Source organism: Carassius gibelio, chromosome A21 (genome assembly GCF_023724105.1).
Source record: "Carassius gibelio isolate Cgi1373 ecotype wild population from Czech Republic chromosome A21, carGib1.2-hapl.c, whole genome shotgun sequence".
NCBI lineage: Eukaryota > Metazoa > Chordata > Actinopteri > Cypriniformes > Cyprinidae > Carassius > Carassius gibelio.
The window spans coordinates 3137187-3163313 of record NC_068391.1 but is presented as its reverse complement, the minus strand read 5'-3'; the positions used below and the strand labels follow the sequence as shown (position 1 = coordinate 3163313).

General features: G+C 33.1%; 1 protein-coding gene across 1 annotated transcript; it reads right to left on the bottom strand.

Annotated features, from left to right (window-relative positions):
- Positions 1-1006: 1006 nt before the first annotated feature.
- Positions 1007-26127, bottom strand: LOC127941668 (volume-regulated anion channel subunit LRRC8A). Its single transcript, XM_052536998.1, has 7 exons — positions 25960-26127; positions 11430-12129; positions 9571-10179; positions 7804-8136; positions 6473-6643; positions 5925-6230; positions 1007-2681 (listed from the first exon to the last, which is right to left on the bottom strand). The coding sequence occupies exons 2-7, from the start codon at positions 12117-12119 to the stop codon at positions 2406-2408; spliced, it is 2385 nt and encodes a 794-aa protein (XP_052392958.1). The 5' UTR covers positions 12120-12129; positions 25960-26127; the 3' UTR covers positions 1007-2405.

The window sequence follows — 26127 nt, the reverse complement described above, 5'->3', positions numbered from 1 at the left end:
GGAGCTTTTATGTGGAGTGGTTCTTTACGGAAAACAGAGAGAAAGGCCCAGTGTTCACTGACACAAGGTGTGTGTGTGTGTGTGTGTGTGTGTGTGGTACTTAACTTCTGTGTCAATGTCTACTTTTTCAAAAAACAATGCCAAGTGACTATGACTTCATTTTATGAAAACGATTTTGAACTTGGTCACATTAACTGATAAATCTGGTAGTGTTTAGTGCATAATGCAATGTGCATTTTTGGACTAAATCTACTTTAAAATGTTATTTTTAAAATCACAATCGGGCAATTTGCATATATCCAATCACCAGAAATCGAATCACTGGATCACCATAATTGATGAAGCACAAGCTTGAGCCAGACAGAGGAACTATTAAAGGCATAGTTCACACAAAAATAAAATCTGCTGAAAATGTACTCACCCTCAGGCCATCCGAGATGTAGATGACTTTGTTTCTTCATCAGGTTTGGAGAAATGTAGCTTTGCATCAGTTGCTCAGCAATAGATGCTCTGCGGTGAATGGGTGCCGTCAGAATCCAAGAGTCCAAACCGCTCATAAAAACATCAAAATAATCCACAAGTAATAAACAACACTCCATCGGTTTACGTCTTGATTGAGTCCAGATTGCTTTCTGCAGTGAAAAGGTCACCTGGACTGAAATCTACACAGATCAAGCACGGTTTACAAGCGAGATGAGTCCAAAACATCTCTGAACAAATAGGTGGATGCATTTTGATGTGAGAGACTACAGCAGACTTTAAACTGATGAAACAATATAATGGATTATGGACTATATTTTGGCCAAAAAGTCTCTTTTTCAGACCACATGATTTAGACAAACGTTTCTCCTTTTCTGTTTTGTCCACGTTAATACATTTCTGAATTAACCTGTATAATGCAAAACCAATTGTAGCAAATGCTTAAAAATAAAACAAATAAAGTGTTCAGGCATAGTTTCCAGAGAATAACCCATGTGTGTGTGACTTAAGAAATATATGAAAACACTTTTGAACGTTTATCAGAAGTCTTTACTTGGTGTTTTTTCAAGCCATACTGCATACATCAGGCAAACTTCTGAACAAAAAGAAAAGTTCAAATAAAAATCAGAAAATCATATGAACTTCTACATACATATATATATATATATAAAAAAAGACACATTAACGCATAGGATTGTTTTTCTTGCAAAAACACAAACTTGAGTCCGTGCTTTCTTTTTGTTCTTTCTCTCTTTTTTTTTTTTTTTTGTAAAATTATAAAACCTATAAACGCAAAATGTACATTTTATCTTTGAGATGAGTTCCAGCGTAGAGCTCCGAGAGAGTTAAGGCCATGATAGCATTCATTCCCGTGGAGAAGTCGACCAATGGGGTGCAACGTGCAGGTCACCTGATCCAAATGCAACTCCGTCCAAAATGGCAAAAGTTTATTCGGTCGAGTGTTTAAGTTTGTAGTTACCATATCATCCTGTAAAGTCTGTTGAGTGTAAGATTTCAGCAATACATCTATGGCATCATATTCATAGTCTTTAAAAGCATATTTAAGAAGTGGATTTTGTATATGACCTTTTTGGCATTTACTTCTGTGGGTATTGGCTCTAAAATGTACATTTTACATATTCTATAACTCGGCTGACACATTCATAAACAGTCGACTCTTCCCTGATTGGATGCAGCCGCTGAGTAAATAATGCACAAGCCAGATATTGCTTATTATATCTATTCATTCCAATAATGTCACTGCTTCATGTGCCTGTAGAGGGCAGTGCATGAATGACTTGACCTTGTTTGTGTATGAGAACTTGTTTGAGAGAGTGTATCAGTGTATGTTTCTAAGCACAGATGGCACTGTACTGTCCACAACTTCCCTTCATAAGGACGAGAAACGCTGTCCCCCGAATAAAAATCATTAAAAATTATAAAAGACAAACGAATCGAAAGCAGAACGACCACTTCGTTTACACGAAAATAAAAATTTACTGATCATTTACTCACAGTCAGCTTATCCACGATGTAGATGAGTTTGTTTCTTCAATCATGGATAGCATCATATCACTTGTTCAATCATGGATAGCATCATATCACTTGTTCACAAAGGGATGCTCTGCAGTGAATGGGTGCCGTCAGAATGGGAGCTGTTAAAAACATCACAATATAGTATTAAATTAACGGATGGACTGGAGTGCTGTGGATTGTGATGTTGTTATCAGCTGTATGGACTCTAATTCTGACGGCACCCATTCACTCCAGAGCATCCATTGGTGAGCAACTGATGCAATGGTAGATTTCTCCAAACTTGATGAAGAAACAATGTCATCTACATCTCGGATGGCCTGAGGGTGAGCACATTTTCAGCAGATTTTATTTTTGTGTGAACTGTGTCTTTAAGAGTTCCTCTGTCTGGCTCAAGCTTGTTCTTTATCAGCTCTCCACAGCTGCTCCTTGAACTCCGGCGGCAGGGTGTTGAAGAGGTCCTCTTCTACGATCAGCCCGGAGCGCTTGAGAAGGCGACATTCGGAGAGCTCCACCGGTAATCCCTCCAGCCGGTTCCCGCGCAGCTCCAGCTGCATGAGGCCGGTTAACTCTCCGAAACGTGACGGCAGCACCGTAAGGCAGTTATTTCCCAGATTCAGCGTCCGCAGCTTCTTACACTGGAACAACTCGGGTGGCAGCGCCTCGATCTGAAACAGAGAAAAGCATGGTTAACACACTAGCTCCCTCATACGATTCTCCTTAATAAGGGAGTAAAATATAATGACAGAATAAAAAACACTTTATTGTACATAACAATATTAAATCCACAAAATAAATAAAGTATTCCCCTTATGTATAATGCACAGGTTTCTGTGGGTTTCTGAAGAACAACCGTTTTCTGCAATAAAAGGTCATCACATGCATTCAATTTTTCACAAGAAAATATGCACTTGTAAAATGTAGTGTGTAAAATGTTATCTAATGACAAAAAATAAGATCAACACTATAGTACAAAACATTTATGAAAATGGAGATACATTTTTTTTTTATTTTTATAAAAACTATTATTGCAACTTTAAATGTGGTTTGTCGTGTTTGTTTGTAGCAGTGCTATTGTAGCATAATTTGAGGTTTAATATTTTTTTTTAATTTTAAAGTAAAAAAAAATGTCTACTGTCTACTTTTTTTTAATTATAGATTGTTTTTTTCTATATTTATCTTTACCTGAAAAAAAAAAAAAAAAAATTATGGATTTTATTTCAGTTTTGAAGTAAGGAAAAAAAAGTGTTCTTATGGTTTTAGATTTAGTGTTCTTTAGGTTTCAGTTCATAATAACCCTTATTTATATTAATGTCATTGACTTTATACAAATATTAATTAGTAGTAGTAGTAGTATTAACTAACATTTTTATTAAAAATGATAAATCATACTTGGTCATATAGCAATTTTGCTTTTGTTTCAGTAGCTAAAAACTATTTTCAGTTGTTTCTGTTAATGGAGTGAATAATGTCAAATAAGTCTTCATTTGACGCCTGTTCATTCAGTCGGTGTGTTTGATGCAGGATGGAATGGATAATGTACCGTCAGCGATCAGTCAGTGATCAGGTGTCTTGGTCAGGGTTTATTCTGCGATAACGACCAGCTGACTGATGGGAAACCCAAAACCAGCAGCGCCCCGCAGGCAATCGTTTGTGTGGCAAAACACTCCGTTATCCAGTTTAACCTCATCTGACCGCTGAATGCCTCGACTGACCAATCAGAATCAAGTATTCCAGAGAGCCGTGTAATATAATCTATCTGTAATAAACAACGTGCACCATTTTAAGTCGCTCGCTCGGCAGGGCGGAAACCCAGGAAACATATTATACACAGGAAAACCAATTATCTCCAGAGTAAGTGGCTAATTTTGGCCCACACACACTCAAAAAAAAAAAAAGAAGAGCAAAACATGTGCATCTAGTTATGTTCTGCCTTGCTTCTCAACAAATAACACAAATTACACAAATCATGTAGATAATACTGAGCTAATGAAGGATCCAGAAAGGTTGTGTGTGTGTGTGTACAAATGCACACACTCCTCGACAGGAGGTCCCATAAACCTGCTATTTTCAGAAACATGCCACACACACACACTCCAACACACCCATTACTAAAAACAAGCACAAGTGCATGTCAAACTCCAGACACACGAGAGACCGGCTGTGTGTGTGCTGCATTATAATGTTCCAGGACGTTCTCTGTGTGTTCCCTGTTTCCACACACACCCAAAGAGTCCAGACTGAACAAAACAATGGTGCTGTCTGAGGCCGCTCACGCCCCAGAGACAGCTCTGATGGGCGTCTGACGGATAGGTGTGTGTAAGACTCAGTACAAGGGTGTGAAAACACTGGAATTACTGAGAAATCAGGCTTTAATGCACCAAACGATTTCTGAAAGCACACCTTTCTGACACATTATCACACGCACTGTGAGTTTGCGGTCTACTGTCGAGGATTCTCATCCTGAAACACCACAGACATGCTATTTTATATTACAAATGTAACAAATATTTGCTATGATTGCTATAATTATTTAATTAGCGCTAACTGGCATTACATTGCTGCATTGCAATGATTTTAGAAAGGATGCGTTAGCTACAACAGTAAGCTGAACAATGACTAAATGGCTATTTTGCTAACGAGTGACGTTAATCACTACGTCTGCACAGCTTAAGTGACGCCAGCTAAAAGGTTAATTCAGACTTGAGCAAGTTAGTACATTATAAAATATTTAACATGCACTAATGAATCATTTAAAATAAGACCAGGAACATGTCCTGAAGTATTAAAGAACTTGCTTTGACTTTAAAATCATCAGAAAAAAAATCGTATTATTATTATACATATTAATTATATATATTGTTAGTTTGTAATGTTACATTTATATATATATATATATATATATATATATATATATATATATATATATATATATATATATATATATATATATACACACACATATATATATATATATATATATATATACACACATATACATACATACACACACACACACTATATATTAATATTTTATATACACACATAAGATAAATATTAAATATTAATTACATATACTGTATAATGTATTTTAAATATAAATTATAAATAAATTCTCAAAAAATAAATATTGCATAATATATGAAAAATATAAATAAAATAGCAATTATTTAAAATTGATTTTTTTAAACATAAGTTTATATGTTTACATAAGTTCCTTTGTCACTTTTGAGCAATTTAATTATTTTTTATTATTAATTATTATGCACAACAAAACTAATTATTATTATTATTATTATTATTATTATTATTATTATTATTATTAAATCTAACCAAGACTCCAAACTTTTGAATGGTAGAGTATATACCATTAAGTATATAGTGAAACTAATATACATAGTGAGAATTGTATTTTAATATATAATTCAATGTAATTTTTTCTAATCTTATAGGCTAGTTGTGTTAGAAATTATAATTCTTACTAAATGTGATGTATGTGACTACAAGACAGAAACCGACTCGACTGAATAAGCAGGCTATGTTCATAATGCTTAATTTCTGTGTGACTAATCTTAAATCCTGATTAATTAATTCATTATGATCAATGTATCACATATTATAGTAAAACACCAATGCTTTTGATTTAAAAAAAATAAATAAAGCATGCAAACAAACAGACGGACGCTCTTACCATGTTCGTTTTGTGATTGCGCTAGTTCCAGTGATTTATTTCTTATTAGTTCTCTGAAAACTTTTGGTAAAGAAGTATATATATATATATATATATATATATATATATATATATATATATATATATCTGCACTTAAACTCAGATAACAGCATCTAATGCAATCTCACAGGAAGGTGAGGTGACGTGTATGCACAGGTCTGAATATTTCTGCTCAACTCACTCTGTTAGCCGTCACGGCGAAGTACTGCAGGTTCTGCAGGAAGCCGATGTCCGCAGGGATGCTGGTCAGGTTGTTGTGGCTGAGGTCCAGATAACGCAGCGTCCTGCAGAAGAAGAGCTGGGAAGGAATCTTCTCGATCTTGTTCCTGTTCAGGTAGAGGCGCTCCAGGTTGGCGAGAGTGCCGATCTGGATGGGGATGTAGGCGATCTGGTTGTACCAGAGCTTGAGGCACACCAGTCTGTGGAGATGCTGGAAGCTGATGATCTCCTCGATGGTCTTCAAGTTGTTGTCCTTTAGATCGATCTCCTACAGACAGAAGTCATCGTGCATGTCAGAATAAGTGAAAAGAGCTTGTACAAGCATGAAAATACCTGTGGTGAGATGCCAAAGCGTTAAGAAATGCACCAAGTTTATAAAATGCAGGAAGTTGCAAAGTTGCATTTACATTGCAAGTAATTACACAACCTTGAATCTTTTAAATGACACATAAAACTTGTATGTAATGCATATGTATGATCTGCAGAGTTATAAAGGACGTCTGAGATGACCTGTAGGTTGTGCAGGCTGAATATGGAGTGTGGGATCCGCTCTAGATCACAGCGCACCAGCTCCAGCTCCGTCAGGTTCACCATCTTCTTCAGACTGTTCAGAACCATCAGTTTGGTGCCTTCGTTATTGATGGAGAGCTTCTGCAAGTGAACCCCAACATCCGTCACCACCTGCAGGGGGAAGAAGATGCGCTAGAATCATTATTCGATCCTAAAAGAGTTATAAAACACAATTCTGTGTGGATATATTCAGTTGTTAAATTCAGCTTAAAAACAGCGGCAGAGGTAAGAACATTAGGACGGTTTACAATTTCCGTCAGAATCATCTTTACTGTTTTAATGTAGTCTAAACAAATTTTTTGTAACACTTTGCTCAGAATATTTCAAAATTACCAACAACAATACCATAACACAACGCATAAATACAGAAGCTATATGACTATTGGTAAACATCTTAGATTATTTCTGACGGAAAGTCATGAGCAGAACAAATTATTATTATAATATATATATATATATATATATATATATATATATATATATATATATATATATATATATATATATATATATATATATATATATATATATATATATATATATATATATATATATACACACACACACAATAAATACTATTATCTATAGAATTCATTATAAATACACAAATTGTATGATAAACATTATAAAAAATACTGTATATATTATATTAAGTTACATAAATTATTAAAATTATATTAATATTTTAAGTTATATAATTATATAAATATTTTTATACAATATTTTATTAAACAAAATATGCTGTAAATATAATATATAAATTAAATTGTTAATTTAAATAATATTTAATTATATATATACACATACATATACACATATTATATATATATATATATATATATATATATATATATATATATATAAAATATTAATTTCAATAATATAATATTATTGAAATATTTTTTTCTTTTTGTAAAAGGTTTTGTTGAAATATCTAGATCTATCTGTCTGTCTTTGTATACATTAAAACATTGATATAAATAAAATAATTACAATTTAATTATGATAAAATATATATTCATCTCATTTTTTTTTTACAAAATTTTAATAGATCAAATTTTATTGGTCTTCATAATAATGTGCACTGATAAACCATGCACAACAAGACTAAGAACATGCATTGAAACATCAAATAGGGTCAATTTTGACTTTAATCTGCATGGTATTACCATCATAAGATCCCATTTACTGCACATTCAGCACACCGTAAGAACAAGACATGGTGCCTTTCTGAATGCATTGATGAACTTCTGTGAGAAACTTGATCTCACCTGAGGCAGTTTAGTGAGGTTGCTCTTCAGCCGCAGGACCTTGAGTCTCTTGAGCTCCCGCAGGCCGTCGATGATGATGAACCGGTTGTTATCCGCGCTGAGGTTTCCGGTCAGATGAAGCTCGCCGAGGTTCTTAAGGCTGTAGATCCACAGTGGGATCTCCTTAATGTCTGTGAACTTTATGTGTAGTGATTTGAGGTTCTCGCGAAGGAAGGCCAGAGCAGGAGCCTCGATTCTGGCCGGCGTGTGGTAAAGCCACATCTCCCTCAGGTTACACAGCTGTGCGATTATAGGCGGGATCGTAACATCAGGGATCAGCTCCAATTTCAGCACCTGCAGGAGACACAAACATTTACTTGCAGTTAAAGCAACCAAAGGTGTGCGACAGGGGCGGGACTCTCTTTTTCCTATCAATAGCATATAGAAGATATTATATTGTATACAGTCATGCCAATAAAAGAGTTCTGAATTTGAATGATAATATTACAAAACAATATAATTGTATTGTAACATCATTTTTTTTGCATCGAGAAAATACAAAACTGAACTCTGAAACTGATCCTTGAATTGATTTAATGCTCCAGATTTCACAATTTGGTCAAATGTTTTGCTTATACCAATATGACTACGATAAGAACAATAACAACAATTTTCATCATCATCGCTGTTGTTATTTTAAATTGGTTTTATTTTTAGTTCTAATTTTTATTTTATTTATTTTTATTTGTGGGGATGCGTTTTATGATTACATCAATGACTACAACAATAATAATTAAAAAAAAAAAAAAAAATAATAATATTATATATATATATATTCATTTACATTTACATTTATTTAATTTAAATTAAAATGTTTTTAGGGCTGCATAATTTGGCCCAAAATTTGTGATTATATAAATATGACTATAAAATAATAATAACAATTTAAGTTATTTAAATAAATGTAAATGTAATTATTTAAAATAATATTCATACATTTATTATTATAAATAATATTAATAAATACAACTATTAAACAAAATAAGAAATATTACTTTTGTAATATCTAACTGTGCAACATAATAAGAAAAATAGGTCACACTTTATTTTAGGGTCCAATTCTCGCTATTAACTAACCATTAACTATGAACTACTTTTGCCTCAATTAACTCCTTATTTGCTGCTTATTAATAGTTTATAAGGTAGTGGTTAAGTTAAGGGTATTGGGTGGGTTTATGGATTATATGTACTTTATAAGCACTAATAAACAGCCAATATGTTAATAATAGACATGCTAATAAACAACTAGTTATTAGTGTGAACTGGACCCTATACTAAGGTGTTACAGAAAAATGATATAATTACTTTAGATTAAAGAAAATAGGTTAAATTTAATTTATTCATTTTCCACCATAAAAACTCAAACTTTTATTTTGCAGAGATATGGGTTTCTTTCTTCTGTGAAACATTAAAAGAAGGTATTTTGTAGTCAAACAGTTTCGATTCCCACTGACTTGCATTGTATTTTTTTTGCATACAATAGAAGTCAATGGGATCCGAAACTGTTTGGTTGCCAATAACCTTCTAAATATCTTTCTTTGGGTTCAGCATCCTTTGTGATTTTATAGTTGCGCTAAACCAGATTTGGTGTTTTGATGAACTGTGCAGCCCTGCTCATGTGGTAGTTTAGTCTGGATCAGGCCTATAAGCATGACCTGAAATGTCAGACTTGAATTATAAATATGCATTTGACAGGAGTTTTGTCTCTACAGACGTTCAAGCACACACCTCCAGCTCCACCAGGTCGAACACCGTGTCTGGGATCCCGCTCAGCATGAACAGGTGCAGCTCCAGCTTCTCTTGCGAGTTTTTGGTTATCCTCTGTCGGAGTTTCTCCAGAGTCCATTCGTTATTCAGGTTCAGCTGTCGCAGTTTGTTCTCGCTGACCTCCGACAGGAAGACGGCGAAGCGTTTGGAGTACAGCGGGTCGTACTGGTCGATCATGTGCAGCATGAAGGCGAAGTCGTTCTTGACGTCGGGGATGTCGCTGTAGCGGCTCTCCTCGCGGATGGACTCGAAGGAGTATCGCTTTAGCGAGCGGCTGATGATCCAGTAGAGCGTGTACATGCAGATGAGGCCGTAGACCACCACCAGGCTGATGTAGAAGCAGGCCAGGATCTTAAAGAGCGTGGCCAGAGGATGTGCGCAGTGGTACGTGCGATAACCGGTCAGCCGTTCGATGTCCACGGTGCACGGCACGCTGAACTTGATGTGGTGGACGTAGTACATGGTGTAGCAGATGATGATCAGGAACTGGAAGACTTTGATGATGATTTGACGGATGTAAAGACGGTGAACGATGTCGCCCTCCTCCACATGAATACGAAACTTCTTCACCTGCAAAAGACAAGTGTGAGACGATATAGAATTAGACTCTGTGCCAAAACCTAGTGAACTACTTTGAAGGATGCTGTCTATGTAGGTAGTGGACTTCAAAGACATCCTAACTGAAATGAGCAAAGTGTCACAAAATAATCTATCAAATAAATCTATCAGTATTCATCAATATCTATATTTTATTTATTAGTATATGAAGCAAGCATAAATATATTTAATAAATATAGATTCATATATAAATATTGATTTATTTGATAATATTTAGCTTAATATTTATCTTTTTCAGCAACACAAGAAATTCTACATTTATTAGTTTATGAAGTGTAAATTATATATACACACACACACACACACACACACACACACATATATATATATATACACACATATATATATACATATATACACACACATATATATATATACATATACACATACATATATATACACACACATATACACATATGTAATAATATTTATCAATAATTTTATTAGTAGTATTACTATTAGTATATGAACTATATACATTATATATAGTTATGAAGTATAAAAGTATACATTATAAATATTTGTATTAAATATATATTAATATATATGTAATTAATATTTTTGGTATGGCCTGAAATAACTACATTTTATATAGTCATGTCATTTATTTACAATAAATTATAAATATATTTATTAAATATTTATCACATGTAAGGATGTTTAGCAGTACTTTTCAGCACTGGCTAAAATAACTATATTTTACTCATTAGTACATGAATTAAGAATAACATTATAAGTAAGTTTATTTAATATGTATTAATATTTATGAAACAATATTTATAAACATTTCAGTATTGGATGAAACCGCAAATTGCCACATATTTATTAGACTTTTATTTATTAGTCTTGTCTATTATCTTTATTAAAAGTTTTATATTGAATTTTATTATACGCATGTCTGTACTTTTCCTGTGCACTGGAAGCTCCTTTCTCCGAGACAATACACACTTGGCAATAAAGCCTTTACTGATGCTGAAATATTAGGTATATTTTTACAAATTGGACATACATTCATATTTAAGCATATCTGTCAAAATGCATGCTACACTAATGCTGCCTTTGAATTTAGCCAACAGAAACGTAATAATAGTGCACTATGATGCCTTGAAACGCTCACTACAGAGGCATCTCATTAGGTTTTTAGAACACAGAGCTGTGACTTGAGACCAGCTCTTAAATTAAACATATGCACACACACACACCTTCTCAAACAGTGCTTTGGCCTGCTCTCCTTCCTTCTTATCCAAGACGCCCGTCTCCGAGCGGTCTACGATGCCCTGCTCGATCCGGGACTTGGTCCTCTGCAGCATGGGAACGCTTGCCTCCACATCCTTGTCGCTGATGCTGGAGGTTTTCTTATCTATCGAGCCGTTTATCTTCCCCGCCGGCTTGGGGTCGCTCTCCTCCACCACGGTCTCAGAAAGCGCGCGCGTCGTCCACGGCGAGTCGAAACACTTCAGCAGGATCGACACGAAATGCTCCAGCTTGGAACTGGTCCGTGGAAACTTAAACCAGAAGTTACTACAAGCTAGAAAGATGAGCGTGTGCAGCAGCACCAGATACGGGAAGTACTTTGCGAACCAGTGCAGCTTGTTCTCGTAACACACGGCGTCTACGTAGTTGTACTGGTGTCTGTCGAGGTCGTACTGGATGCCCTTGGGCTCGGCGTTGAGCGCCACGCTGATGTTGAGGTGTTCGCAGGTCTGGTTCACGACCCATTTGCACGGCAGGCAGATCATTTTGTCCTGCGTGACCTGCAGCGTGCCGCCGAACACCGCGATCATCAGCATGACGATGGAGATGTAGTCTGTGAACACGTCCCACCATGGTTTCAGAATGCGATACGCAGGCTGTGTATCAACAAAGTATCGCAACTCAGTGATGGGAATCATGACAGTTTACCTGAGAAGAAAAATGACAAACCGCTAGTGATGATCAAATAATAATCAATCAAATGCCATTTTTTCTACTGAAATAAATAAAAACAATTTAATAAAAAGTATTTAGCATAAGGTAATTACTAAGCCTTTCGTTTCATTCTCAACCTTTGGCAAATGGTAATTTCTACATGAAAATAAAATAATTAAAAAACTAAATATTTTGCATAGGCAGAGTCCTTTCACGTCATTCTCAACATTTTGTAAAAGGTCTACATATATATATATATATATTTATTATTATTATTTTTTTTTTTCATGAAATAATTTCTAAGCCTTCATTTGATTCTCTATTTTTTTTTCGCAAAAAGTAATTTCTGCCTAACAAAGAAAATAAAAAAATAAAATAAAAAATTATATATACACATACACACACATATTATATATATATATATATATATATATATATATATATATATATATATATATATATATATATATATATATATATATATATATAATTATTATTATTATAATAATAATTATTATTATATTTATATATAATAATTAATATATATGATTAATTATTTTTTAATGATTAATAATATAAATAATAGATTGAGTAATTTCTAAGCCTTTGATAACATTATCAAACATTTAGCAAAAGGTATTTTCTACCTTAAAATAAGGGAATAAAATATGAATTAATATATAAATTTTATTTCCAAGATTTCTTATTATTCGCATCCTTTTGCAAAAGTTTTTTTTTTTAAGGTAATTTCTTGTTCAAAAGCTCATTTCTACCTGTAAATAAACTACAATAAAATAAAGCATAAAATAAAATCAAAATATTTTGCAGAAAGACAATGAGACCATTTTTGCATGTGACTTAAGTACAATCAACTTCCTGAAAGACAAACATTTTTCCCCTTGGAATCACATTCACTGTTAAACTGTTCTCAGAAAGACCAGTAATGTAAAAACAGTAAACAGAAGAAACACTTTGATTTCAAGTTAAAAATAAATCTGTTGGAATCTTCAAAAACTTTGTGCGAAAATACATGTTGTCTAATGACCTTTAACCCTGTTCTGTTGTGTCTGCTGGCCCTTTCACATCACTTTACCGAGTCTCCTGTCTTTCTCTTACTGTAGCCTTGCGTCAGAGCTCAGATGATGGACACAGGAAGTGGCTGGAATGATTCGGCAAAACATCCTCAGCTGTGCGTGTTTGTGGGAGTTACAGAGGACAAGAAAACGCCATTAAATCACACGCACGCATGCATGCACGCACGTCCCACAAAATCAAAGCTGTTCCTAATTTTAGCAGCCATTTTCAAGGTGCATATGATGCATGTACACACAAGGGTTATGTGGGCAAATCCAGCAAAGCTCTTGACATTATAAAGGCAGTTTATGCCCAGAGGTTTCTGTCTGGGGACTGAATGTTGGGACTGATGTTTTGGAGGTACAACATCATTAGGGTTGCCAGATTGGAGCTCAGAATTAACAACAGCTGCCTTGTCTGCTATAAGACAAACAAAAAGTGCCTCCCAAATCATAGTTTGCTGAAAACAGGATGTAATGAAATACCATTTCTGATCTGTTCATGCTTTCTTAAAAAAAAGTTTATGGGGTTCAATTTTAAGAGAAGGTATGAAATGATTTAAAAGAAAATATTTAAGTTTAATAAGTGTCAGCCACATGTGTAAATGCTCATGCATTTTCAGCAAATAATTCCCAAATTCCTTCCCGTTTTCAAATTTGGTTGGTATTTTTGTATGTTTTTGAAAGAAGTCTCTTTCGCTCAGCAAGGGTGCATTTATTTGATAAAAATATTAAATATTATTACTATTTAAAGTAACTGACTTCCATTTTAATATATATTTAAAATGTAATTTATTCCTGTGATCAAATCTGAATTTACAGCATCATTATTATTATTTGTGGAAACTAAGGATTTTTTTGATTACTAGAAACACACAAAAGAACAACATTTATAAATCTCTTTACTGTAACTTTTGATCAGTTTAATGCATTCTTGCTAAATAAAGGTATTTCTTTAAAATCCAATGCATACGCGTGTGAATTAAGAGACAAGCCCATAACTGATTATGCAACCTTTCTGGGTGATTGTGCATTGACAGAATGAAAGCTAAAAATTAATCATTTTCCTAAATGTCAAAGCATCATGAAAGAAGCCCTCTGACAAACTTTGTGTGAGGAACAGACCAAAATGTAAGCTGTGACTGCCTTGAGTTAAAATATTCCTTTAAATCATGGAAATTCTATACAAGAGCAAGAGGAATGAATAGTGCACAGATGCATTAGGAGGCGAGAGGGAGAGAGAGAAGGGAAGGTAAAAGGAGAAAGAGCTGTTGAGTTTATTAGCTGAGGAAAAGGCTAATAACACAAGAGAAAGAGATCATGAAAATTCATCATTTCCTACCCACAACCAACCAATTTAGCGTTTAGATGACCACAGAAACCAAACAAACGTCAGTGTAGACCGTGGTCTGGAATCGGTGACTCAGTTTAACTCGAGAACCGCTCCAGCTAACATCTATACTTAGACTCAGAAAGGCTGGGAATTTTCCATTTGGGATTCAGGAGCTGGAGTGAAAATGCAGAAAAGGCCCCTGCAATTGTTTATTGAGAGACCTTGTAAAAATTCCACGTTGAGCTGAAATGACTCCCAAGTTAGAAGAGCACCTCTGTTTCCAGACATCCTCAGCTGGAGTGTGCGGCATGGCCATACACACATTTGTCTCCGAAACAGGCCTCGTGTCCATGTGGGGCCCCTTTAAGAGGTTATGAGCCAATTAAAATCTGGTCAGAAGAGTGCAGTTATTTTACTAAAAGAGAAAAACCTCTCATAAACACAAGTCATTTCTACAGACACTTGAGACACAGACTTGGGCTATTAGTAACAGTGTTATTTAAACACTAGTACTTTCATTTCTTAATATTTAGAATTACTTTTAATATTTGTAATTTCAATTTTAGTAATTTTGTTACACGGTTTTTAATTGTAATTTTTTTAAATAATATTTATGTTTAGATGGATAAGCTTATAAGTTATAGGTTTTCATTTATGTTTTAGTTTAGTTTAGTCTTTATTTTGTCATCTTAATTTTTTCATATTTGTTATAGTGGTTGTTTTTAAGTTAAAACAATACAATTTTTTTAAATGCTTTTTTATTTTTATTATAATTATTTTTTACAATTTTATTGTAATGAATAAGCTTGTAGGTTACAAGTTTTCATTTTAATTTGAGTTTATCTACTTTTGTTACATGCTTTTGTCATGTCATTTTTATATATTTATTTATTTTTTATATATGTTTTTAATTTAAAACTAAGTTTTCATTTTAATTTTATTTTAGGTTTAGTAAATTTGTTGTATCCTTATTTATTTATGGTTTATACATTTTTAAGCTCTTATAAATAGTTTTTTTAAGTTTAAGTATGTCAAACTAAACTTTAGTAAGTGGTCAAGGTAACATTTCAAAGTTTTTCATCTAATCTGAAAAAGATTGGTGGTTTCAACTTTACTTTTTATTAACATTTCTATTACCAGTTTTTATTAGATTTAGTTAGCAATAACACTTGCAACCAAACACCAATATGTAAAAACCATGCACAACTCCCAAACACACACTCTCTATGCTAAATATTCACACAAAGATAAAAACTGTCCCACATTTACTGAATCTTTTGGTGTTCAAATTATAATATTATTATCTTGATTCCTCGTGTCTTTCCATAAGAAGAAAGCAAAAGCTATCAAAAATTGCTGACACTGCATGAAAAAAAATAGTTTGTGCATGAATTTGGCGCTTCAAGCCATGTTATGATCCATCTTATACATTCTGCTAAACATCTCCTTTTGTGCTTCAATGAAGAAGTCATATGGAGTCATAAGAAAGAGAAAATGACAGAATTTAATTTCTGTGTGAACCATTCCTTTGAAAAACACACACTAAGATGTCCGAACAGGTCCCTTGAGTTCACTGGTCTCAGCAGAGTCTATTAACAATTAACAAACACCAACCTTCGTACACACAGACTCTAACACTTCACATATACGCACAAACTGCCTCCTTCGCAAAGCTGGAAACACTTTATTTAAGAAACTTCAAGGATTTCAAAAGCATCTTCTAAACAGACCATTTCCTCATATCCTTCAGAAAGTAAACAAGATGATGTGTGTGTGTTGAGGATCAGATTCTTTCTTTCAGGATCATTTGGAGACTTGTTTTTTATAACATGAGGGCCACTGAGAGTGTTATAGTCTCCGTCTGGCTCCTACACTGTCTGCTGATCCAGTCTAGACCAGCGCTGGCCATCCATGAGACGTCTTTTCCATCACAATAACCTTTAGCAACACCACACACACATCCGCCAACTCATTTACTCTGTGTTTGCTTGAGATAAAAGTCTCTAATTACATTTGACATTTTCCTCAGCGTTCAGCGTTGATCACTATATAGAAAAAAACGTCTATACTGGAACATCTTGATCACTACTATATAGCAAAAAATTATCACTTTATAGCAAAAACTGTCTATAATAGAACATCTTGATAACTATATAGCAAAAATGAAACATCCTGATCACTATATAGAAAATAACCTTCTATTATGAACTATCTTGATTAATATATAGCAAAAAGACTTCTATAATGGAACATCTTAAACACAATATAGCAAAAAAACATCTATAATGGAACATTTTGATAACTATATAGTAAAGAGAATCTTCTATAATGAATTATCTTGATCACTATAAAGCAAAAATGTCTATAATGGAACATATTAAACACTATATAGCAAATATTAAACACTATATAGCAAAAACGTCTATAATAAAACATCTTGATCACTATATAGCAAAAACGTCAATAATGGTACATCTTGATTACTATATAGCAAAAATGTTTCACTATATAGAAAAAACTGTCTATAATAGAACATCATCACTATATAGCAAAAACTGTCTATAACAGAACATCTCGATCACTATATAGCAAAAACTGTCTATAATAGAACATCATGATCACTATATAGCAAAAACTGTCTATAATAGAACATCATGATCACTATAGCAAAAACTGTCTATAATAGAACATCTCGATCACTATAGCAAAAACTGTCTATAATGGAACATCTTGATCACTATATAGCAAAAACTGTCTATAATAGAACATCATGATCACTATATAGCAAAAACTGCCTATAATAGAACATCATGATCACTATAGCAAAAACTGCCTATAATAGAACATCATGATCACTATAGCAAAAACTGTCTATAATAGAACATCTCGATCACTATAGCAAAAACTGTCTATAATGGAACATCATGATCACTATATAGCAAAAACGTCTATAATAAAACATCTTGATCACTATATAGCAAAAACGTCAATAATGGTACATCTTGATTACTATATAGCAAAAATGTTTCACTATATAGAAAAAACTGTCTATAATAGAACATCATCACTATATAGCAAAAACTGTCTATAACAGAACATCTCGATCACTATATAGCAAAAACTGTCTATAATAGAACATCATGATCACTATATAGCAAAAACTGTCTATAATAGAACATCATGATCACTATATAGCAAAAACTGTCTATAATAGAACATCTCGATCACTATATAGCAAAAACTGTCTATAATAGAACATCTCGATCACTATAGCAAAAACTGTCTATAATGGAACATCATGATCACTATATAGCAAAAACTGTCTATAATGGAACATCTCGATCACTATAGCAAAAACTGTCTATAATAGAACATCATGATCACTATATAGCAAAAACTGTCTATAATGGAACATCATGATCACTATATAGCAAAAACTGTCTATAATAGAACATCTCGATCACTATATAGCAAAAACTGCCTATAATAGAACATCATGATCACTATATAGCAAAAACTGTCTATAATAGAACATCATGATCACTATATAGCAAAAACTGCCTATAATAGAACATCATGATCACTATATAGCAAAAACTGTCTATAATAGAACATCATGATCACTATATAGCAAAAACTGCCTATAATAGAACATCATGATCACTATATAGCAAAAACTGTCTATAATAGAACATCATGATCACTATATAGCAAAAACTGCCTATAATAGAACATCATGATCACTATATAGCAAAAACTGCCTATAATAGAACATCATGATCACTATATAGCAAAAACTGTCTATAATAGAACATCATGATCACTATATAGCAAAAACTGCCTATAATAGAACATCATGATCACTATATAGCAAAAACTGCCTATAATGGAACATCATGATCACTATATAGCAAAAACTGTCTATAATGGAACATCATGATCACTATATAGCAAAAACTGTCTATAATGGAACATGATCACTATATAGCAAAACCTGTCTATAATAGAACATCTCGATCACTATAGCAAAAACTGTCTATAATAGAACATCTCGATCACTATATAGCAAAAACTGTCTATAATAGAACATCATGATCACTATATAGCAAAAACTGTCTATAATGGAACATCATGATCACTATATAGCAAAAACTGTCTATAATGGAACATGATCACTATATAGCAAAACCTGTCTATAATAGAACATCTCGATCACTATAGCAAAAACTGTCTATAATAGAACATCTCGATCACTATATAGCAAAAACTGTCTATAATTGAACATCTCGATTACTATATAGCAAAAACTGTCTATAATTGAACATCTCGATTACTATATAGCAAAAACTGTCTATAATAGAACATCATGATCACTATATAGCAAAAACTGTCTATAATAGAACATCTCGATCACTATATAGCAAAAACTGTCTATAATAGAACATCTCGATTACTATATAGCAAAAACTGTCTATAATAGAACATCATGATCACTATAGCAAAAACGGTCTATAATAGAACATCATGATCACTATATAGCAAAAACGGTCTATAATAGAACATCATGATCACTATATAGCAAAAACTGTCTATAATAGAACATCATGATCACTATATAGCAAAAACTGCCTATAATAGAACATCATGATCACTATATAGCAAAAACTGTCTATAATAGAACATCATGATCACTATATAGCAAAAACTGTCTATAATAGAACATCATGATCACTATATAGCAAAAACTGTCTATAATAGAACATCATGATCACTATATAGCAAAAACTGTCTATAATAGAACATCATGATCACTATATAGCAAAAACTGCCTATAATAGAACATCATGATCACTATAGCAAAAACTGTCTATAATAGAACATCTCGATCACTATAGCAAAAACTGTCTATAATGGAACATCATGATCACTATATAGCAAAAACGTCTATAATAAAACATCTTGATCACTATATAGCAAAAACGTCAATAATGGTACATCTTGATTACTATATAGCAAAAATGTTTCACTATATAGAAAAAACTGTCTATAACAGAACATCTCGATCACTATATAGCAAAAACTGTCTATAATAGAACATCTCGATCACTATATAGCAAAAACTGTCTATAATAGAACATCTCGATCACTATAGCAAAAACTGTCTATAATGGAACATCATGATCACTATATAGCAAAAACTGTCTATAATGGAACATCTCGATCACTATAGCAAAAACTGTCTATAATAGAACATCATGATCACTATATAGCAAAAACTGTCTATAATGGAACATCATGATCACTATATAGCAAAAACTGTCTATAATAGAACATCTCGATCACTATATAGCAAAAACTGCCTATAATAGAACATCATGATCACTATATAGCAAAAACTGTCTATAATAGAACATCATGATCACTATATAGCAAAAACTGCCTATAATAGAACATCATGATCACTATATAGCAAAAACTGTCTATAATAGAACATCATGATCACTATATAGCAAAACTGCCTATAATAGAACATCATGATCACTATATAGCAAAAACTGTCTATAATAGAACATCATGATCACTATATAGCAAAAACTGCCTATAATAGAACATCATGATCACTATATAGCAAAAACTGCCTATAATAGAACATCATGATCACTATATAGCAAAAACTGTCTATAATAGAACATCATGATCACTATATAGCAAAAACTGCCTATAATAGAACATCATGATCACTATATAGCAAAAACTGCCTATAATGGAACATCATGATCACTATATAGCAAAAACTGTCTATAATGGAACATCATGATCACTATATAGCAAAAACTGTCTATAATGGAACATGATCACTATATAGCAAAAACTGTCTATAATAGAACATCTCGATCACTATAGCAAAAACTGTCTATAATAGAACATCTCGATCACTATATAGCAAAAACTGTCTATAATAGAACATCATGATCACTATATAGCAAAAACTGTCTATAATGGAACATCATGATCACTATATAGCAAAAACTGTCTATAATGGAACATGATCACTATATAGCAAAACCTGTCTATAATAGAACATCTCGATCACTATAGCAAAAACTGTCTATAATAGAACATCTCGATCACTATATAGCAAAAACTGTCTATAATTGAACATCTCGATTACTATATAGCAAAAACTGTCTATAATAGAACATCTCGATCACTATATAGCAAAAACTGTCTATAATAGAACATCATGATCACTATATAGCAAAAACTGTCTATAATAGAACATCTCGATCACTATATAGCAAAAACTGTCTATAATAGAACATCTCGATTACTATATAGCAAAAACTGTCTATAATAGAACATCATGATCACTATAGCAAAAACTGTCTATAATAGAACATCATGATCACTATATAGCAAAAACGGTCTATAATAGAACATCATGATCACTATATAGCAAAAACTGTCTATAATGGAACATGATCACTATATAGCAAAACCTGTCTATAATAGAACATCTCGATCACTATAGCAAAAACTGTCTATAATAGAACATCTCGATCACTATATAGCAAAAACTGTCTATAATAGAACATCATGATCACTATATAGCAAAAACTGTCTATAATAGAACATCATGATCACTATATAGCAAAACCTGTCTATAATGGAACATGATCACTATATAGCAAAACCTGTCTATAATAGAACATCTCGATCACTATAGCAAAAACTGTCTATAATAGAACATCTCGATCACTATATAGCAAAAACTGTCTATAATAGAACATCTCGATTACTATATAGCAAAAACTGTCTATAATAGAACATCTCGATCACTATATAGCAAAAACTGTCTATAATAGAACATCATGATCACTATATAGCAAAAACTGTCTATAATAGAACATCATGATCACTATATAGCAAAAACGGTCTATAATAGAACATCATGATCACTATATAGCAAAAACTGCCTATAATAGAACATCATGATCACTATATAGCAAAAACTGCCTATAATAGAACATCATGATCACTATATAGCAAAAACTGTCTATAATAGAACATCATGATCACTATATAGCAAAAACTGTCTATAATAGAACATCATGATCACTATATAGCAAAAACTGTCTATAATGGAACATGATCACTATATAGCAAAACCTGTCTATAATAGAACATCTCGATCACTATAGCAAAAACTGTCTATAATAGAACATCTCGATCACTATATAGCAAAAACTGTCTATAATAGAACATCATGATCACTATATAGCAAAAACTGTCTATAATGGAACATCATGATCACTATATAGCAAAAACTGTCTATAATGGAACATGATCACTATATAGCAAAACCTGTCTATAATAGAACATCTCGATCACTATAGCAAAAACTGTCTATAATAGAACATCTCGATCACTATATAGCAAAAACTGTCTATAATTGAACATCTCGATTACTATATAGCAAAAACTGTCTATAATAGAACATCATGATCACTATATAGCAAAAACTGTCTATAATAGAACATCATGATCACTATATAGCAAAAACTGTCTATAATAGAACATCTCGATCACAATATAGCAAAAACTGTCTATAATAGAACATCTCGATTACTATATAGCAAAAACTGTCTATAATAGAACATCATGATCACTATAGCAAAAACGGTCTATAATAGAACATCATGATCACTATATAGCAAAAACGGTCTATAATAGAACATCATGATCACTATATAGCAAAAACTGCCTATAATAGAACATCATGATCACTATATAGCAAAAACTGTCTATAATAGAACATCTCGATCACTATATAGCAAAAACTGTCTATAATAGAACATCTCGATCACTATATAGCAAAAACGGTCTATAATAGAACATCTTGATCACTATATAGCAAAAACGGTCTATAATAGAACATCATGATCACTATATAGCAAAAACTGTCTATAATAGAACATCATGATCACTATATAGCAAAAACTGTCTATAATAGAACATCATGATCACTATATAGCAAAAACGGTCTATAATAGAACATCATGATCACTATATAGCAAAAACTGTCTATAATAGAACATCATGATCACTATATAGCAAAAACTGCCTATAATAGAACATCATGATCACTATATAGCAAAAACTGCCTATAATAGAACATCATGATCACTATATAGCAAAAACTGTCTATAATAGAACATCATGATCACTATATAGCAAAAACTGTCTATAATAGAACATCATGATCACTATATAGCAAAAACTGCCTATAATAGAACATCATGATCACTATATAGCAAAAACTGTCTATAATAGAACATCATGATCACTATATAGCAAAAACTGTCTATAATAGAACATCATGATCACTATATAGCAAAAACTGTCTATAATAGAACATCATGATCACTATATAGCAAAAATCTGCAAGGCACCATACAGATCATCACCACCTAGAGCTCTACAACATTGTTCTAATGCCTTTTCTGAAAAAAGAACATCATATTTATGACAACATCTCATGACTGTATCTGACCTGTTTAATCTTACTGGCATGGTTTTAAAACCTGTGAGTGAACACACATGAAAAAAACCAAACATTTTGTCCCGAGTCCCATGAACTACAGGTGCATCTCGCAAACACACACAAAGGGTCTGTTGTTTAACACACTCTGTTTAGTTTCCCCAAGGGCATGCTGTCCCCATCTGCTGCCAATGGCTGGTTTTAAAGATGGACGCAACCCAAACACACACAATCGTGCATCATCTCTGTCCTGTCAGCAAAAGAGCTGAACAACATTGAGACACAGAGAGAGAAGTGAGCTTTTAACGTGTCAAATTGCCTAGGCAGGACCATGAGAGCAATAGATCGGCCATGATGATGTGTGAGTTGAATTCCTATGTCTGTCTCCTCTACGGAAATGGTTTTATAATGACACGGAAATAAACGCTGGCTATTTTTCACCACTAAATCAAACTACCTAAATGCCAGCAATTAAACATGAACATCTGAGTATTAAACCACACCTTTAGCAGAGGAAAGTCAGGTCTGTAAAATGTTACCAATTACCACAGAGAATACTTTGCACTGACTAAGCAAAAGATGCATTTCCAGTAATGGGAAAAATATTACACTGAGACATTTCCACTGAGACTTCACTGATCCGAATATAAGGGTGATTCATTCACCAATCAGACATAGACCAATTTGGAGAAGATGTCACTTGCAGCTGCACGAGCATAGTGGTGACAGAAAAACACTGGGAACAAGTGGAGGGAAACGGGTAAAATCCATGGAATAAGAGGAACAAAAAATATATTGTTGTGCCTTGGGATGTCAGAATCGGAATGCAATTAATTTTTATTTAATACTGAATTCAAAGACACCATTTGAATGCAGACATTTAAATGGACAGACTATGGATGAAACCTGCTATTATTACCCTATTTAAAATAATAAATATGATTTAAACAATATGTCTGTGTTGGGTACATATTGTATTAACCCTACGGTTGAAATGCATGAATAAAAAACTGTAACATTTCACATAACATTTACCTATTTAATGTCACAATTCTGACTTTTTTTTAAAATATATATTTATTTATATCTGACTTTTTAAGTTTATATCTCCTAGTATCCTACTATCTCCTATATCTCCTTTATTCAAGTCAACAATTGCGAGTTTGTCAATTGGGATTACAAACTAAAAAGAAAGAATGACAAGTTGATTTTTCTTACCAGAATTGTGAAATATAGTATCGAAATTGCAAGACAAAAGTCAGAATTTTGAAACATAAACTTAAAATTATTATTTTTATTTTTTTATTCCATGGCTCGAATAGACTGCTACGATAAAACTCATTTCTACAAAAAAAACTTATTCTCTGTATGCAAACACTGAAACTGGTCTATAATTTTACACATAACAAAAATGCTTATATTTTTTATATTACAAATTATTCCTATATTTTACATTTAAAATGTGTTATTCGTTATTTTCGGTATTTGTTTTGGACCAATCCAGTTTGTGAATGAATCATTTTGAGAACCGATTCACTGAAAAGATCTGACTCAAAAGAATGATTCATTCATTAAACAGACATCTCTAACATAAACTATGAACTGTTTCTCACAAAAAAGCTATCGTTTGACTTCAGAAGTCTTGGAATACAGTGCACAAGAACTACTTTTATGGATTTCTTCCATGCAAGAAAGACATGACCGTGTATATGGTTTGTGCATTCATTCTGTTGTCCTGATGCATTTAGTGAGTTAACGGGGTCAGAGGCGTCCCGCAGACTCTCAAGCTTTTACACTTTTACACACCACACTGCTGCAAGTCAATTATGGGTGTGTCCTGCTCAGATCAAGCATGCTTCCTGGAACACATGCTGCAGCTCCAGCTAAACAAAGACATCTACACACGTGTGGAGGAAAAACATCAGGCCCACACTTGTTCAAAACTTGCCTTAGGGTCCAACTTTAGCCCTCATCCAAAGCAATTACCTTGTTCTAAGACAAAACACACTCAATTTTAATGAAAGCAAGTGAAGGAAAGGCATCATAAAAGCAGTATGTGCTATGTTTTGAAGTCATGTGACAACAGATCCAAATTTATGTAAAGTGTTCAGTTGCATAATGACGGTACACCCTTCACACTTCTGAGGTTTAAACCTAAAAACCAACAGGTTACAAGCACAGATTTTTAACCACTAAGCCACAACAGGCTCAGCAGGGAGTGTCTCGAAATAACTTTGTTACTACATTACGTAGAGAAAAACACTTGCATTTTTTATTTTTATTTCTGTACTGGATGTGTGATTAATGTCAAGCTCACTGTCTAATGCAGGGTGTTTTTAATATTGAAGGTGCAACACACTCTCAAATATCATCACCCTCATGCAATGGATCCTCATGAAATTTTAAATGCAGCTATATATTTATTTATAAACACCAAATTTATACTGTGACAATTATTGTTATAAATATGTGCTACATTCTGAAAAAAAATAGTTTCCATTATATTACTTAATTGCATTTTTCTACTCACTTTTTTTTTACTTATTCTAGCCATTTTCAATTTGATTTAATGAAATTTAGTTAGTTTTTTTATTTTTTACTCTGTTTTTCTCTCACACACTCACACAATCACAAACAAACACTCTCTCTCTCTCTCTCTCTCTCTCTCTCTCACACACACACACACACACACACACACACACACACACACACAATCTCACACTCACTGCTAGGCCAACAGTCTAATGGGTTTCCGTGGGTGGAAAATTAAAGCTGGTCTTTTGTCTCTTAAAAGCATCTTGTGTTGTCGAACACACCCTAAACACACTCAAAGCCCTGAAGCCCTGAAAAACACAGACACATCCGGCTCAACTCACCAGCCTCGTTACAGAGTGGACCTGTGGTGCATAACTGATACATGTCTTTCCTCCGGTCCACGATCCACAGCAACAGCCTCACACTCCCGCAGCTCTAGAAAAGAGTTGAAGAACGCGGACAAACCACGCCCAGGAACTGGCGTCAGTCGAGCCGCACACGCGTGAGCT

Excerpts from the sequence above, each read along its gene's own strand:
- LOC127941668 (XM_052536998.1), bottom strand. The coding sequence starts at position 12,119 with ATGATTCCCATCACTGAGTTGCGATACTTTGTTGATACACAGCCTGCG. Across the intron at positions 10,180-11,429 it reads CCAAAGCACTGTTTGAGAAG|GTGAAGAAGTTTCGTATTCA; the intron begins GTGTGTGTGTGT and ends TGTCTTTTGCAG. Across the intron at positions 2,682-5,924 it reads TCGCCGTGACGGCTAACAGA|ATCGAGGCGCTGCCACCCGA; the intron begins GTGAGTTGAGCA and ends TCTCTGTTTCAG.